This window comes from Siniperca chuatsi, linkage group LG17 (genome assembly GCF_020085105.1).
Source record: "Siniperca chuatsi isolate FFG_IHB_CAS linkage group LG17, ASM2008510v1, whole genome shotgun sequence".
Lineage (NCBI taxonomy): Eukaryota > Metazoa > Chordata > Actinopteri > Centrarchiformes > Sinipercidae > Siniperca > Siniperca chuatsi.
Genome location: NC_058058.1, coordinates 12,679,912 through 12,698,968, shown reverse-complemented (window position 1 = coordinate 12,698,968; position 19,057 = coordinate 12,679,912). Strand labels below are relative to the sequence as shown.

At 38.7% G+C, this 19,057-nt stretch overlaps 1 protein-coding gene across 1 annotated transcript in view; it reads right to left on the bottom strand.

Moving 5' to 3' along the window:
• csmd3b (CUB and Sushi multiple domains 3b) overlaps positions 1-19,057 on the bottom strand; it is a 359,142-nt gene that overhangs the window by 226,030 nt on the left and 114,055 nt on the right. Inside the window, exon 7 of the mRNA XM_044171541.1 lies at positions 5,725-5,837. Within this exon, the coding sequence (XP_044027476.1) occupies positions 5,725-5,837 (113 nt within the window). The remainder of the gene's footprint in view (positions 1-5,724; positions 5,838-19,057) is intronic.

Here is a 19,057-nt window from a genome sequence, read left to right as displayed (position 1 = left end):
GAGGTACACACACAGAGAGTAGAGACGAGTCAGAGAGATAATTTCACATGACGTGCTCTAAAAAGAGAAAAGTAGACAGCGAAAACAGAGCTTTTAATCAGGAATGGACAGACTTTTACATGTTCAATCCTCCCACAGGCAGTTCAAAATCAGTGTGTCTCATATGTCCCCAGACCGTGGCGATTATTAAAAGCAGCAATGTGAAGCACCACTATGAGACAAAGCACAGGGCATCTTTTGAGCAGGTTAACAACAGGGACAGATTTTGGTCATTTTGCTAACAAGGGGGATGGCATCCCCCCTCATCCCCCCTCGAATCGCCTACTGCATATATCAGTCAAACCAATGAATGTACTTTTATATGATATCTTCTTAAGAGCAAATTAGCAGTGACATAGCAGATCACAGAATGCAATAGTCACTATTTTGTTACTATTTTGTTTACTATTTACTTTAGTTTTCCTAATTCAGTTAATATAATAAACACAAGTCAAATAAGGTAAAATCTAATCATATAAAAGGAGAGAAGATGAATGAGGACAAACAAGGAGAAGGTGGAGCAGAAGGATACAGAGGAGGAGGAGGAGTAAGAGGAAAAAAAAGAATAATTCTTCAACAATGATCATGCTGAGAAAGAACAGTGTGTGTGTGTGTGTGCACGCGAGAGTGTGTGCGTGTGTGTGTCTAAGTGCTGTGATAATCTGTGATTCCATCTCATCAGCACAATATCAAACTGCCTTCGACATCATGCTAAATAATACATCACTCTCTTTCTCTCTCTGTTTCACACACACACATGCACATATACACACTGTATGGTATGTGCTGGTGAATTAATTAGTTATGACCTGACAGTCTTCAGAGGAAGGGGAAGGAATATTCAAGGAGTCCAACAATCCCATCAAAGTGTATCCCACCATGCATGACGGACTGAAAAGGGTAGAGCCACACTACTGCTCGTTTGCAAAATTCCATCCTATAGAGCAATCAATGAATTAACCTTTTTCATGGATTTCTGTTTTATAACGTGGATATAATCCATACTGCATTCTATACCACTGTTTTTGGCTTAGATCCCACAGTACAGTATGTTAATACATCCATCCATTCATTCATCCTTTTTCCAAAGCATATCCACCTCCAAGGTGCAGTAGCAGCAGGCTAAGCAAAGCAGCTCCTCCTGGGCTCCTGAGGCAAAAGTCCAGAGGCGTTCACAGGCCAGGTGGGATATGAAATCCCTCCAGTATCTTTTGGGTCTGCCCCAGGGTTGCCTCCCAGTTTGATGTGCCTGGGATAACTCTACAGCAAAATGTTTAGGAGGCTTCCTCATCAGAGGCCCAAATAATGTCAGCTCATTTCAATGTGAAGGACTCAGAGCTCCTTCCCAGTCACGCTGTAAAGGAAACTCAGTTTGGTCTCATTCTTTCGGTCCCAACCTGGCACTCATGACCAAAGGGTTGGAGCGTACATCTATTGGTAAATCCAGAGTTTCGCCTTGGCTTCCTCTAAACAGCAGTTTGGTAAAAACACCTCCTCACTGATGCTGAACTAATCCGCTTATTGTTCTCATGCTCCAATTTACTTCATCTTGTACAGGACAAATCTTTGTATCAAAATAAGTAGAAATTAAATTAGTTTTGATAAACTCTTGCTCTGTTAGATTAAAATGTACGTGCGATAAAATTGCAGGATCAGAATCAGAAATACTTTATTGATCCCCGAGGGAAAACGTTACAGCTGCTCACTATCACGTCAATGCACACAGGAAGAGAAGTATTAATAGAATAAAAATAGAAATAATAATAAAATAAGTCCGCAATGAGACAATTATTTCTAGTAAGAAATTTTGAGATGTGCAAATCAAAATCTAATACACTATAATACAGCTAAGATAAATTAAGTACAAAAGTGGATATAAAGTATAAAAGCTAAAGTAAGTGTCAAGTACAAAAGTGGATTTACAGGTTGATAAGTATAGTACGGTATAATACAATGTAATAATATAAGTAATAAGTAATAGTGCAAAAATGAGTACTGTCAAGTTAGCAGATTAACCAGATTATTAGACGGTGGATATTGCACAGCAGTAATATAAGTATTAATAAATATCAATAAACGGGGAATATTAAACTGAAAACAGAGTATATTGCACAGGAGTATTAAACAGAGAATATTGCACAATTAAAGCTGACATCACACATGGGGGGAGTAGTCTAACTCTAAGACCCTATTTACACATGATATTAATAAGCATTTATGCTATCTCATTCTCGTTAAACAGATTTTAACCCACATACAAACTTTTATGTTAAATACAGTCTAATGATGGTAGTGTTGGTTCAATTCAATACTTGCTTGCCTAAAATTTTCAGTCACAGAGGTCAGTGGTAAAAATAAAAATTTTCATGTAAACGTTTGTAAAGATATATATATATATATATATATATATATATTTATTGTGTGTGTGAGAGAGAGATGGAGATACAGAGAGAGAGAGAGAGAGAGACCTATGATTTAACCAGTGATTTCTGGAGTTCTTATTTCTCGTGGTTTACCTTTTTTACAATTTCGCTGAAAATAAGAGTTGTGCTTCTAAACAACAGACAACACTTCCACCAATAATGATGATGAGCAGGTATTTTTTACTCAGTTCTTTTCTAAAAATGCTATGGCGATACCTGTGAAAATCTGAAATGGCTCCAGTAACAGATTAGGCAGAAGGATTACATGGACTGAGGTTGACTTGCCAAATATTATCCAAACCAGGGTGGATCATTCTTTCTGAGAAAATCTCCTCCTGACTGTATAAATGTACAGCCTAGCTGTGTGATGTGGGCAGTATGAGATGCTGAATATAGAAATACAGACAGATCATCAGCGTAATGTTGCATTTTAGTAGATGCGTGTGGCCTGCCTCTCTGTCTCACCGACTCCCCCTCTCAAACACACACACACACACACAGAGTAAGTTAAACAGTAATGAATGTATCAGCAGCAGGGGCTCTTCAGATAAGTCCCCTGGATGCTCTCGCTGAAAGCAAACTCTTTCGCACACAGACACACACACACACACACACACACACACAGACGCACGATCACACAGAATAAACATGGGCCAAGTAGCAAGTAGAACTTGTGCCAGGGAATAAATCTGGGACAACTGCTTGGACATAGAAGTAGCACAAACACACACTGACATGCACACACATAAAGTGAGACACAGCATGTCTGCAGACTTAAACCAAGGCACTTTGCAGTGATCAGTGATATTGTCATTATGCGGCGCACCAGACACACTTATCAACAAGATGAACACCCATCAACCAACCATCCAACCTACATACAGACAAGCACAAAGGCCCATAGACGGATGCAGAGGGACACACAGAGAGACAGTTAAGCAGTGTATTGTTTCAGCAGCAACCAGCTGTGACAAACACTGTGTGTCTGTGCACGCATGTGAATGTAAACAAGCTGTCATCTGCAAGTTAGTGAACAGCAGACATTTTGACTTGTCATGGCAGGAAAAGCACATGTTGCTAATCACATTATCGATGGCTGTGTTTTATTCAAGTTTCCCAGTTAGCCATGACAATGTGATAGTGAACCAGCATGAACAATACCAGGACTCTGAAACTGAAGAAACTAAATGGAATTTGGCATCATTAATTTGATTATTTACACCTGTGCTTTTCCTGCTGTGACATGTCAAAATGGCTTTTGTGAAAAAAGGCCTATGTTACTGTACCACCTCTTGCAATAAAGCCTCTTAACACTTGCTCCAGCAAAGACCATCCTACAAAACATCCTCAAAACCACAAAGAACACAAGGCATAGCAACGTATGGGATAAATATCTCAACAAAACACTAAATTTGGTTGCTAATAAACTTATCTGTTAAATTTTATAATAATGAAGGGCTCATTTGTTAAATGGGTGATAATATTTATATCTTCTGCTGCTGCAAGAATTATTAGGTACTGCAGATGTAAATAGAAAACACAACATTTTTTAAATAGTAGCAGTGACCGTTGCCATGCCTCCAATTCTGTTGTAATCTTAGCCAGCGCTAACCAGTCTTATTCCATGGAATAAGCTGCAGGTTTACATTTATCACTAACTGAGAGTGAAAGTAAGTAGTGAAACTAGTTGTTGCAGTGTTTATTTGGCACGGAAGCCTGAATATAGGACACCATTTCTTTATAGTGAACATTCCCCACTGTGACTATGGGCCTCAATGGCTGACTGTAATTCAAAAAACTGCTTGAAGTATGTGTGCCTTTTATTAAAATTAATTATTTTATTATGGTTTTAGTTTCTTGAAAAACCCATCACCAGTACTACCTTGGTTACAGCACATTCTGTAATAATCCACATTCAGTATCAATATCCCAGCAGTACACAGGACTACTAAATAAATACTACACGACCATGGCTACATCTCATACACCATCTGTGTACCTCTGAAAGTGTATGATTATAGTGTTGATTTCATACCTATGCGTAATGTGCATTTTCTCAAACCTAATATTTAATGCGTATTATCTGCTGCCTAAATGAATGTCTTGCACTGTGTCCTTTTAAATGACATACTGTATGGGGTCATATATGTATTTGAGCCATGTGGGTCAGACAGTACTGTCACCTTGTCAGCTGTTGATATCTCAAATATCTGCTCAGTGAATAGCAAGGAACCACATAATTGTGTACTTAATTGTTTCGTTGGTTTGCTCAGTGTCATGTGTGCCTCTGGTAGACCGCTTTATGCTCTTCTGTTTTATGCTCTGGAACTAATCGCCTCGCTGAGGACATCAAAGTTTTTCTTATCTAATATCTGATACATAGTGTGTTCTAATTTTAACCATCACTTATCATATCTCTTCTTTCATCTGTGAAAATGGTACAGTGCATGGAAATCATGCACTCTACTGTACGGCCGCACCAGCATAAAAAAAGGTGCACTTTACTTTAAGTCCCCTAATACAAACAGTTTACAAACATTTAATAAATAGTTTGTAACACACTATAATGTATTTGTAAGCAGATATAAGTGTTTAATGATGTATTTGTCAACAACTATAACTCCTCCTGTGGGCTCCCATAACCAGATGTTGGTGTAAAAACAATAATGAATGACAAAAAAGTAAAACACAGTGTTCATTCGTATAAAATATGTCTTCACTGGAGAATTTATAATTGTTGACAAATACTTTACATTCATAAACACTTAAAATGCCCTTATATCTGCTTACAACTACGTTACAGTGTGTTATAAACAATTTATTAAATGTTTATGTACTGCTTATAAATGCTAAAAAGGGGACTTAAAGTAAAATGTTGCAAAAAAAAACAACAACCTAAAACAACATTAAAAACATAACCTTATGTTTACCCTATGTGTGGTATTTTGCTTTCTCTAATGTATCTGGCAAATATCAACAGGTGCTGCTTAAGGTAAACAACACACAATGCACCTGCTCAATTACTTTCAAAAACAAAGGGTCTACCAAGGCGGAGTTTTGGCTGTCTGAAAGTCCTTCTTTCTTTCTTACATGGCTCACAGTCCTATTTTAGCGGTGGAATTTTTATCCGACATTTAGTAAGTAGCCAGAGCCGTTGTTATTCACATTGTTCATTCTTCTTAACTATAGAGGTGAACCTTGAAGCACAGCCTATTTTCTCACATACCAACCAACACACAAATGCATACACAAACTTTCTGACCTTCATAGTTGAGTTTGAAGCCATGTGCAGAGACAGCAAAGTCACTGGTCAACCTCAAAGAGAAGACATTTCCTGTACTGGTGACAGGGGAAGGAACCTGGAACCCTGTTAGCCTGTAGAAACACAGAGAAAAATGTGTTAACATTAAAAACAAATTACCAGACAGTAAATATTCAGGAAAAACAATACTTATAATAATCTTTTGTTGACTACACAAAAGGCCTTTCAGCTTGTTAACTTATAGCAACAAAGAGATTAGCATATTGATGTGTTAAACAGACACATTCATCAATTAAACACAGAAATAAGTGCATATTGTGCTGAGTGCTGGTATGATGTCAATATGACCAGGGTCCAAAATTAACACCTGCCAAACGCCAAATGTGGGTAAATTTTGGGCTTGGTGAAAAAAGAAATTGGGGTCAAAATTTGTGATCTGTTGCTCCAGCTTTGAGAACAGGGGTGACAAAGACTTGTCTGATGATGAGGTGTGGGAACAGTATGAGAAGTTCAGAATAAATGTTATCTATTCATAATTGTCTCTTTAAAGAGATACTAAAGATGAGTTTGCATACTAAAAACTAATACATTTTCTCAGTTTACCTGCCATTGGCAGATGAGCCAAAAAGTTAATTTTGGACTCTGAATATGACTATCAATAGATCATTTTCATTGTTCATTTTTGCTAAGAACCGCGTGTGAATCTCTAGATGACATGCAGTGCCTGAGCCGTGCTGCTGTACGCGGGCTTTGTGGCTGCTCTAACCTGTTAACATGGGCGCCGAAATGAAAAGCAAGAGGTTCCACGACGCATACGCGCTGCTCAGGTAGGCGGTGTGGCCTGGGCGTAATACAATAAAACATTCTAATACATCTTCTAAACTACAACTGCTGTATGCCATGTGAGACATACATAATGACTTTCAGTAATTTCTCTTACTATTTATACTTTGCCAGTTTGATTACACTCCTATCTCTGATGTTTGCTCTTACCAGTACCACTGTCTGGCATAAAGCCTCTGAGGCAAAACATAAACAACTCTCCATTATTTGAAAATATAAAGAAAGGCTGCACTAACACCCACTACTCGATAGGGGCTTTTAAATAAATCAAGCCACAAGATCAAAGTGTATACCAAGAAAGTGAGCATTAGTCAACTAACCAATAATACAGAAATGGGTTTCTGTACAGATAGGTGAACAATAAAACAGGAGTCAAGTAGGGAGGCAAGGCTGCTTTTAATCTGAACACCACATGTTTGAGTGTGTCCTCCAAAAATAAGCTTTTACACAACTGCCCAGGTGTGCCTTCAGCTTTGAGATTCCTTGAATTAAATGAGGAAGAGGCGATAAGGAGGAATGGTAGGCCAAGTTTTTTTTCAGGTATGGAAAAGAGCCAAACCTTCTTGTTGCCACTGCGACACATTTTTTCTTGTCCTGCAGCTACCATTCTTTCTTTAATTTCGCCTCCCTCCTTCCTTCCTTCCTCTTTCATCTATCCTCCTCCCTCAGTCCACTCGTACCATTCTTTCCTCTAGCGTTAAGTCACCCACCTTCTTCTTATCTTCCCTCTTTACTTCCACCTCCCTTACACACTTCCTCCCAACTTTCTCTGTCTTCCTCTGCGGCATTTATCCACCTAAATCTCTCTTCTCCCTCTCTCCTCTTTAGTTCTTCTCATCTCTCCACCTTTCCCTTTCCCTGGCATTCATACAGCTACCTTTGTTTTTACTTCCCCATCACCCTTTCTTTTGTCTCACATCCTTTCCTTTTCACCTCTGTGCCCTAATTCCCACTTTCCATCTTTGATCTTTTTGCTTTTCTTTTTCTACAATCCCTTTCTTTTTTTAACCGACATTCACGTTTATCACTCTTCTTACCCCTTCTCTCCCCTCCACCGCAGTCAGAGGGAAATTTGTGATGCTTACATAAAGAAATCTTTTGTATATTTCAGTATTACGTCATCTTGTTTATTTTTATGTAACCAATTTAAAAGCTTTTCATTAGTAAGCTGTTAGTTGCGGATTGATCCTTACTCATTTCTCAGAGCTGTGTGTACCGTATTTTTTTCCTTCCCCACTTATTGTGCTTCCTGCCTTATCTTTCATAATACAAAGACGACACTTGAGGAATGTCAGAAAATACTTAACATAGGAGACAAATGCAATGTTCTCCTAGCAATATTTGTACTTGTTGCTAAAAGTAATTTCTTACTGTCTAATGTGATTGAAGAGAAATTTTGACCTCTACCTGTCACAAACAAGGAAACCTCAGAATTGAAATTTTAGCCCAGCAAGCATCTCCAATTTTGATAAAGTGTTTTAAACATTCACACAATGCAGAGACTCTCCCGCCCCATCCTTGCACTCATCTCTTCTCAATCTCTCCTTTCATCTTTTTTCTGTCTCCACATTTTAATTTATCAAGTTTTCTATCAGCAAAAAACCCTGCAGTTTCTTCAAGAACCTGCCCTCTCTCAGCCCTCTCTCTGCTCTTCATCTCAACCCTTCTTTCATCTTCTTCTTCTCCTTCCTACCTTGCTTTTAACCTCCATTATGGACCTAATTTATCACCTCATCTTTTCATCCCTCCATCTTCCTCTTTATTTCTGTCACCCACTCACTTCCTCCTTTTCTTATTCTATTCATTGTCTGCCCTCTCCTAACCTTTCTTCCCATCTTTCTATTTCTCCATCTCTACTCTTTTTTTCGCCATCTCCCACCCCGTCTCCTATTACCACTTGCTAACTTGCATTGGTTCCCCTCCTGTACATGCACTTTTCGCTAATCATTCTGTCTGTCTCCACTTGTCTGCTCATCAACACTGTGCTTCACCCCTACTTGCATGCTTCTATTTCTCCTGTAAATTTGCTTTCCCTGTTTTCAGTTTCCCCTGTCTCTTTGAGTTGGCCCTTCTTCGTGTCTTGATTCTCGTTTCTCAACTGACTTACTCCCTTTTTCTTCGTTCTCTCTCATCTAGTCCACAAATGGTGGCCACTTTCTTAAAAGCCCCCAACCATCTCTTTAATCTCTCCCTATGTTCCTAATCTATATCTAATCTGTATTTCTCTGTTTCTGCTGCCTTCCTATTTTCGGTCATTCTCTCCTCTCATCGCTTTTCTTTTTATTTATCTTCCTTTCTCTCTTTTCTATTTTTTTCTGCCCTTCTTGACTTCCCTTCCCCTTCCCATCTTTTATCTGCCTTTACAAAGTTACCCAACATACAGTAAGCACGTTTGCATGATGTGTGTATAATGAAGCAGTGTGTCACCAACCTCAATAGGAAATTATTTCTGCACGTTCACATGCAAACTTTTCAGCTGTGCTACTGTAAACAATATAGCATTGAAACTGTGCTATATTGTTTATATATGTGTAGCAATATATGCTCTTTCTGCAATCTTGCAATCCTGAAAACAGATAAAAATGCAAAATAGGGAAGAGGGTTTGGTAGTAGTATTAATGGCAATATCATGAGTGTAGAACCATCCCCACATAGCATTTTTGTGACATGCAAATTTAAAATAATGGCACACAGTGTACAGTCCGAAGGTGATCTCTCTTTAGTTGTACCAAAGTCTAGTTGTGCATTTTTACAATAAAAGTTCTTATTCATTAGGCCCCATTTATACTGTGTCTCCATTGCAGATACAATCCAGATGCGATTTTGTACACTTTTGTATACACTTAATCACATTTATGCTTCTCCGCTACCCAGATCACAAATCCAAATCTTGTCCAAAAAATGTCTTGCATTTTCCGCATACATGCAAATCAGGATCAGCCCCACACTAGTAAAGATGTTTGGTAACACCAGAAGAAGAATTTAGTGGTTCAGTGACACCAATTACAGTTTTGCTAGCTAACAACTATTCATCAACTAACACAAATACATTTATGACTTGCATGAATGGACTACAAGTTTTTCTCGTCTCCATGAGAGTATACAAAATGTTGCGCCTGTATGATCGTATGTGTTGAAATTGCTTCCTGTGGCTTTAATGTAACAGGGAAATATGTCTAATTTCAGCGTAATTTCTGTGTCACTTTAGCTGACATTGCCACAGAGATTGGCAATGACTGAAGCCTGCTCCATTGCCACCTACTAATAACATATTCCTCCTTTTAACATTATTCATCTTGCTTCAACCCCTTTTTGGATTATTTAGCACCATGGTTGCACTTGTGCCTCTTGGTATCAAAATTGTAAAAGTTGGCCACACCCCCACATATTTGCATCTTTGTTGCCCCCCCCGCAAATGTTCTTGGCTGCATGTTCTGCTAATGTGTGCGGCTTGACATATCTTTGTCAAATTTCAATTCAACAAGATATGCCCTGAAGAAGACTGAGTTGAAACGCGTAGGCGCTAAGCCCATTTATTAAAGGCTTTTTAATTTTCGCAAAGCAGTTTGCCTTTGTATTTTTTAGGTTATCACTTATTGATCACAAAGCAAAGTACAAGTCTAACCTCTCCCTTTTCGTTTTTGGTCTCAATGAGATATGTTGTTCCAAAAGGCATTCACCAATGACAATAAAGAAAATGAAAGAACCTTTTGAAACAGTGTGTGCATTCATGGTTTTGTATAGAGCTTCTTGATAAAAATGCAGCCGACATAAAAAGAGCAAATATCATGTTATGTAAATAAACCTTGAACCATTCCCTTTCTCTTCTGCTTCCTCTCCAAAATCGTATTTGTAATGCTTCACTCCTGCAGAAACAAACTTTCAACACATATGCACACACATACAGACTCCAGTATAATAATTTATCTCTGGATTTATGTGTTTTGAGATTTATGAGGTAAAACCAGAAATATTTTACAGAAAGTGAAAGCGAGATGAAACAGAGAGTGTCTGACATTCAAGGTCTTCTTGTGTGAGTGTGCGTGTGCTTGTGTATGTGTATGCATGCGTGTGTGATGTATAGAGTGAAATCACATTAGAAAGTGAATGACGAACTAGATAATATCAGCAGAGTTCTTTCTCTGCTCTCTCACACAAACATACACAAACATAAGACACAAAACACAGATGGAGACACACCATTCTCTTTATTTTTTTCCAAAAATGCAACCATGCAGTCTGGCTAATGCGATTGTCAGACCCCCTCTCTCTGTTTCTTTTTCTCTCTCCTTCCCTTGTATCTGATGGTCTCTTTATTGCCAACAGGGAAAATAGATTTTTCATTATTATTACTACCATGAAAGAAGGAGAGACAGCGCTGAAGAGATAAACTGTAAAGTAAAGTATAAGGAAGAAGGATGGACAGAGTAAGACAAGCAGTACTCAGCTAAGGTTTTGTGTATTGTGTTGAAAAATTGTTTCTCAGATCTGATGAGATTGTTTAATCACATCAGTGAGTCATCTGATGAGGACCTACAGACTAGGGTGTGGCTCGGGCCACATATTTCTGTCCAAACCCGACCTGAGTCTGAGAGAGTAGTAACCGAGCCCAAACCGAACCCAACAGGCATTCTGTTTTTTTATGTCCGAACACGGCCCGAGCCCGACCCAGTTAATGTAAGCCGAGGCACTGAGTTTGTGTTACCCTTTCACACAATTGTTGTTACCATGGTTACAACTTGCCTATTTAACCTGATTACTGGCCTGATATCAGACAGAATTGTCAACTCGTTACACTCCAGTCAACTTTGTGCCTGGATGTGACAGTCACCAGTTTCATGTATAGTTATGATTACGTAGAATCCATTTCACTTCACTGACAGCAACTATTTTCTGGTATATTCACATTGTCTTACTGACCAGCTTTGATGAACGTATGGATATTGATTTACATTTACTTTACATAATGTTTTACTTTTCAGAACAAGCAAACTATCTATCTAATAAAATATATAGTAAAAATATCTTCATCCATCGAAGGAGGACCAACAGAAATAGTCTGAAAACCAAACAGACCTAACTTCAGGCAGTTTGGGCTGGTTTGGGTAGGGTGAGCTTGTATTGTACTGGTCAAACTAACCTTGAACAACATACCAAACCGCTGGGCACTGCATCCTGGCTGACCAAGCATCCAACCGCAAGTCGAAAACAGCCTTTGACCCATGGGGGATCAATAGAGTGTAACAAATCAAACTGAACCTTTTAAATATGTGCATAATGTAGCTGTTCCTGATTAATATTTAGGATGGTCTTTGGATAAGAAGACATGCAGATATGCGCACACACAGACACACACGGTGATTTGAGGATACTGTATGGAGTCATGGTGCAATTATTCCTTAGGGGGTTATAACAACCTTAATGGTAACTTCTAAATGCCTAACCCAGCACCTTAACCTAAACACAAATGGCTCCATGCATTAAATCCAGAAACAGCTTTTATTCACTGCCAAAATGTCCTCACACCCCACAATGTTCTCATTATTAGACAATCGAGCCAAGTAACAAAGAATAGTTATGAACAGCAACTTAAATGTATTGCAGCACGGATTACTGCAACTGAACACACACTTAACACAATAGTCAAATACAGGGCTGTCATGAACACAGTGACACTGACAATTTAATATTTAAATCAGATCTTAGGTAGGTCAGGCTAGGCAACACATTTATGTATTACAGAGATACTTGAATATTAAACGTCCAGTGTGTAGGATTTAGTGGCATCTAGCAGTGAAATTGCAGTTTGCAACCATTTGAATACCGCTTGTCTCACCCTGCCCTTCCAAGCGAGTAGGAGGAACTACGTTGGCCATGAAACTCGCGAAAAACGCGAAAGGCCCAATCTAGAGCCAGATAAAAACAGCTTATTCTAAGGTAGTGAAAACACAACAATTCTTATTTTTAGGTGATTATACACTAATGAAAACATACTTATAAATATTATATTCCATTTCTGCCAATAGCTCCTCCTAAATGTTACATACAGGACCTTTAATCGTTGAGAGACTTAATCTCAGATAATGTCACCCACCTTAAGGCCACTTAAGGCTACTTGTTAAATGGAAAACAGAATTGGGTGCCAATTTACATTTTTTTCTCATCAGAATTAATGGGGATAGCAGCTCAGTATTAAAGTCTGTAAGTTAAAGGCTGTTTAATTTCCCTCAGCTAGTGTCAGTATATGTAGCTACCAGTCCCTAACCACTAAAGCAGCAGTACCGAGAGGCCACTGGGTATGCTTGTCTGTGAGCAAGAGAAAGCGTGTACATGTGTGGTTGTGTGTATGTGTATTTTTGTTTGTTTGTATTTTTTATTGAGTTGATACTGACCCAAGACCTGACCCCACAAACCTAAATGCTCTTAGCCTCCTCTTCCTCCAGTCTCTCCCTATGTTCCTCTATCCATCTTTTCCTTCCCCTCTCTCCCTTCCTCCCATCCTTGCTGACTCTTTCCATTGGGAGAAAGGTAACTGTGTCAATTTCCTGGCCATTTACTTTCTTTCCACCCGTCTCGCTTTCCCGTGAGGCAGGTGGCTTTCTACGTGTACACCAATAAAGCCCCTTTGCCCACTGCCTCTCTTCATACTCTTTTTTTTCTGCCTGTCTTCTGACTCAGAGCACACATCAGTGTGTATAATGTTCTTTTTGTCTTAAATGTGAACAGCAAAATTGAACTCTCTAGATTTTACAATTTATAAAATTACAAAATTTGGGTTTGAGCCTCTATTCATGTCTTTTGTCCAAGGTTAAAGTGTATTGGTGACACAAAATAGTTAATTTTGCAGAGACGTGACAAAACAAATATAATACCTCAAAATATTACAAATTTAGGAAGACACTAAAACCTAAACTAAAAAAGTTTTTGCTAATGGCAGAACCTAAACATAAACATTCACATTAGACAGAGGAGAAGGAGAGATAGACAAAGCGATAAACAGTGTTTAACTAAACTGTTGGTTGGGATACGTTTCTTGCTGGCTACCTGTGCATAACTAAAATGTAATTGTAACTTTCACGTATCACATCTGTCATGACATACTTCTGTTAACTGAAAATTTTGAATATATTCACATGCAGATGATACTGTGCTGTTTACTTTTAATATCATAAGTTAGTCACACAGAGACAAAAAGAGATGAAAACACACAGAGATAAAAGTAGAATGAGGATACTTTCATGGGGGACTTCTCACTGTGGCACTCAATTCAAATGTACTAGATAAGTGAAACTAACTTATTTTAAATGACATTCTCTCCTAAATCCATACATCCTTTTTAAAGGCAATTTATTCTGAAATGAAACCTGCCATATTTGACATATTTAACAGCCACACAGACTGAGTTTAATTAAACCCCCAACACACACTCCCGTATTGTTAGTTAGTATTTTCAATGGTGTATTTACTTTATTTCTTGGACATCAGTTTCTCTTATTTCAGTTCTGTTTCATCATGCAGTGTCTAGTTAATATTCATATGAACATCAGACAAACTCTCTCTCACATAAACACACACACACACACACACATCCAGAAACCATAGAGTTTATTACATTAATTTTTTCAGACTGGGGGGGCACACACAGGTGGCCCAAAGTTCTTTTCACTGCCTTAAGACCTTGAGAGCTGAAATAATAATATAGGACAGACAGGACAGTCTTTTTATGAGTGCCTTAAACTTGGTGTCTTTCTCTTGTTTTAACATCTGTGTGCTTGTCTATGTTTTGCTGTGCGAGCATAGTATTTGTGCTCTACACTACTAAAACATGTAACTATACTTTCCTCACAGGAATAAGAGGATGAAGTGCATCCTCCAAATTAAACATTTCTATGTGGCCTTCACTTCTTTAAAGAACTGTTTTAGACTTTAAGATTAAAAGTTGGAAATTATATTACACTTAAATTCATAGAAGTGATGGTCATCACAGTTTATTGAAACAATTAATCTGTGATTATCTTTGTCACTAAAATATAATATTTAGGTGATTAACTTATTTTGTAACAAATTGTAAATGAAGGAGTCACATAGTGTGATAGCTGCAGCACTCATGTTTGAACCTTCTCTCTGTTTATTCAAAGGGATTTTTTTCCAGGTAATTACATTAAAGAAGGCTCATAAATAAAGAAATTCAAGTAAAAAGCAAATCAGTACTTCAGATTCAACTCTAAATTAATCTACTCCATTAATTAGTTTAATTCGAGAGGAGCCAGCTGAGGTGGCTAGGGCATCTGATCCGGATGCCTCCTGGGCGCCTCCCTCGGGAGGTGTTCTGGGCATGTCCCACCGGGAGGCGGCCCCGGGGAAGACCCAGGACACGCTGGAGGGACTATGTCTCTCGGCTGGCCTGGGAACGCCTCGGGATCCCCCCGGAGGAGCTGGAGGAAGTGTCTGGGGCGAAGGAAGTCTGGGAGTCCCTGCTTAGACTGCTGCCCCCGCGACCCGGCCCCGGATAAGCGGAAGAAGATGGATGGATGGATGGATAATTAGTTTAACCTGAGCAAAATATGTTAAATGTAGCTTAGCATTAGTGAAATATTCAACATGAAAATAACAATTTAGTTCAATTCAATTGGGCTTGTTTGCATGGGAAACAGATGCAACATTGCCAAAGCATGTGTGAAATAAAAACATAAACAGAAAAATGTGCTAATAGAATATATACAGATAAGTAAGATAATAATAATAACAATAATAATAGGAAGGGAAGGAATAGGAAGTGCATATCTGTCTCAACCTCACCTGTCGAACAGTGACCACATATTCTATTTTCTTTTGGTTGCCATAATTTTTTGTGTCTTCCTTTTTTGATTATCAGTTTGTGGTCACTGAGCCTGTACTTGGTGTCTGTCTCTGCTTTCTAAATCTGACAGTAGAGAGATATTCTGCCAATTCATAATGTCTTTTTAATGCCAGATAACATTCTAATCTACTTTGGCTTTTAGTTTCTTCTTTCAAATGTTCCAAACAGGTTTCTTTACATTGCATTATAATTCGGTTTACTCTGATTAGTGTTTGGAAAGCAGTGTTGTTGTGAGACTGGTCAGAGTGTGTCTGACTTAGCATCTTTCTCTTTATTAAAAAAAAATCTCTCCTCATCTCATCCTCTCTCATCTCTCCTCCTTCTTTTCTCCTCCATCCCTCTCTTCCACTTCATGTCAGTAGATTTATTTCCTCTACTCGTGTCCAAAGTTCAGGGTCTGTAGTGAGTGATTGATTAACAACACTAGCCTGAGTGACACACATACACACACTGACATTCATTCATTTTTCAGTTTACAGTACATGTGGTCAATAGTCACTGGTGTGTCTTGTATATCAGTCATTCACTACCCACCTTGAACTCTGTGTGTGTGTATATTTCAGTGTGCCTGCGTATGTATATGTGTGTGTTTGTATGTTTGTAGGGGGTCCTTGACCATGGTGGCATGCTATCCATTAAATCAGTCACACACACGTAAATTCAGACGATACACATAAACATACATAGGCCTCCTGGCCAGGTCACCCTTACACCCCACTCATTGACTGGCTCCATTCATCACAGAGCGGGGGCACTCAGAAAGACAGATAGTGAGAGATGTTAGCTCTCTAAAGTCTCTAAAACGTATAATACACTGTATAGAACACTTAATACACCCAAAATAATTGTGAGAGGGAATAATTCTGTGTAATTGAATACTTATTCACTGTAACTACTGTTAGGGCATGACAATTCAAACAAATAAAACCATACCATATCTGTTGAGGCAAAGGAAAACTAAAATATTTAACCATGATGCTGAATCAAAGAACAAATATTTTGACTCAATGAAAACACACAAAAGGTGAACACAGACAAAAAGTCAGAGTAAACCTCGTCAACCGTCATACATATATGCTTGAATGCACACAGACACACGCTCTCAGCGACACCAGACTGAGAATCGGAATGGAAGAAAACCAATTTCCTTTCAGCAGATAGCATTCAGTGTTTCTAGCATGGCTTTGTCTGCCAGTCTGTATGCATGCTTAACAATGTGCATGTGTTTCTGCGTGTGTGTTTATGAAATATAAAAACAGTGCATCAGCATGCATGTGCAGTCCCTCCTTTTATCTTGCTAAATAAGGCAATCAATTCGAGGGTCTGAGGACAGAGGGTGTTGTATGCTGTACAAATTGTAAAGCCCCTTGAGGCAAATTGTGATTTGTGATATTGGGCTATATAAATAAAATTTACTTGACTTGTGCCTACCTGCTCATATGTGTGTGCCTGACCATGTGTGTGTGCATGTCACTCTATGTCACATTTATTGGCACCCAACAGTGCAAACATCCATTCCTTCCAATCTCCCTCAGCATTGCAGTGATGCCCAGGGACGATAAGCCCTTTTGGGTTGCAGGGGGTCTCATCCCAGAGCTTTGGAGGTGACAGGGGCCATTGCTGCTTTCTGTGCACCCCCGAGGAGAGACACTCTGACTGGGGTTGAATAGTGGATTAACCTCCCTGTCAGCCCCAGAGGCTCCAAGACAAACAAACAAAATGCAGAGACTCGGACTGACATGAAGTGACGCACATTAAAGGCCCAATCCATAACTGTGGAGTAGAAAACTGGCTGCTGTAGTGGTCTTTACATGCAGATTTTGCGGGATTTAAAACATTTTTGACTGTTCATCTGTATTTCATGGATAAAAAGGTTTGATAGTATTAACAATTTTTTGTCAACACTGGAGCTGGATTTTCTCCTTTATTATTGCCATTCCGCCACTATTTCTCTAAATTTACCCGATAGAAATATTTATCTGACATAATTTAAAGCTGTGTGTGTAAGAGTATTTTTCAAAGATGTATGTAGCAAATAGGCTAAAAGTAGATATTACACATGTAAAGGAACTCAGTGCTTACACAATATAGCCCAATGACTTTAACTTTCGCATATTTGCTCAGCATGCTCTGATTTACAAAAGGATGAGTAACTGTCATGTCAACAGACACAATGAAACACTGGCAGAAGCACTGGCCACTACCTGGTTGGGCTGTGTTCGAGACAGACTAAGATTTTTAAAGCAGAACTACTTGGACTTGGTTTTCCTTACAAGACTTTCAATAGTAACAGTAAACAGTATCCTTCCATTGTTGAAAAAGGAGTTGTTGCTTCCACTATTAAATGATAAATGTTGTGTATCTCCTTCTCCCTCCCTCTCTCTGTCTCTCTCTGTCTTTCTCTCTCTCAGGCAGTTAGATAGATAGTGCGTGCTGCCCCCCTGAGCTAAAGCTTGTTTAGGCTGCTGGCTACCCCATCACTTACTATTAAACCTGACATGCATACTTAGAAAGGGGCAAACAAACACATGAATACATATACTGGAAGGGGCACACACATTAATGTTGTGTGTGCAAGCAAGTGCACACACCTGTATTTTGTAGCTAGGTAGAAACAGATTGCATGTGTCTGCTGACATTTAAAGGGGAGGTGTCGTGGCTGACAGCCCCTTACGGGGACAGTCAATAGGAAGATATATGGATGGAGAGAGGCAAGTAGGAAGGATGAGATGGGATGGTGAGAGACAGAGGGAGAATGTAGGAGAAGAAATATGATGGGAGTGGATACACACATACAAACACAAAAACACAAGTTGAGAACAATATCAGAGCAGACACAAATTCTTTAGTAATATAGAAGTATAAAAATAGATTTTTCTAGAATAATTATGACATTGTTAAAATTGTTTACTTACCAGTTACCTGACATTTATGATTTAATTGCTTACTAAATGTAATATAATGCTTAATAAGACCCAAGTCTAGTGTGCTGGCAAAATTCAATCGGCTGCCAACTCTAATTACGAGTTGACAGCAGCAGACAATAAATGGCAAAAAGGTAATGCTAATGTCAATAACACTGTGTATAATATTAAGTTAGAGAATATTAAATTGTAAAATTGGTTTTACAGTGTTTGAATATCAACATATCAACAACAACAAGTGCTACTGCACTGACCTCTATGGATGGAAAGGTTCAAGTCTGACTCTGCTTTTGGGTACAAGTCTTGCTTACCCCTCTAACAATAATGTATTAGTGTGCAATGTGATTAATTAAACCATGCTAGACTGAACTGAAAGTGAGCTCTAGTGTGCTGGACAACTTCTTTTCAGTGAGGCACTTGTTAGCTAGAGATAAGTTTTTTTGAAATGTTAGATTGCAGAGGTCAGCTAATGGTCCCACTGTCATCTTATCAATTTTTCATGTTTTCATCCAATAAACAACCTTGTATTCCTCTGTGTGTGTCTCTGTCTGTACTGAGGTGTACAACCTTGCCTGCGGTAATGACTAATTCTTTGACTTGTTAGACGCAACAAACGACCACACAACATAAAGTGTCGCAAAGCAAACAGTAGACTAATGCGCAAACACACACAGTAACAAAACTACACACAGAAGAAGCACACAAA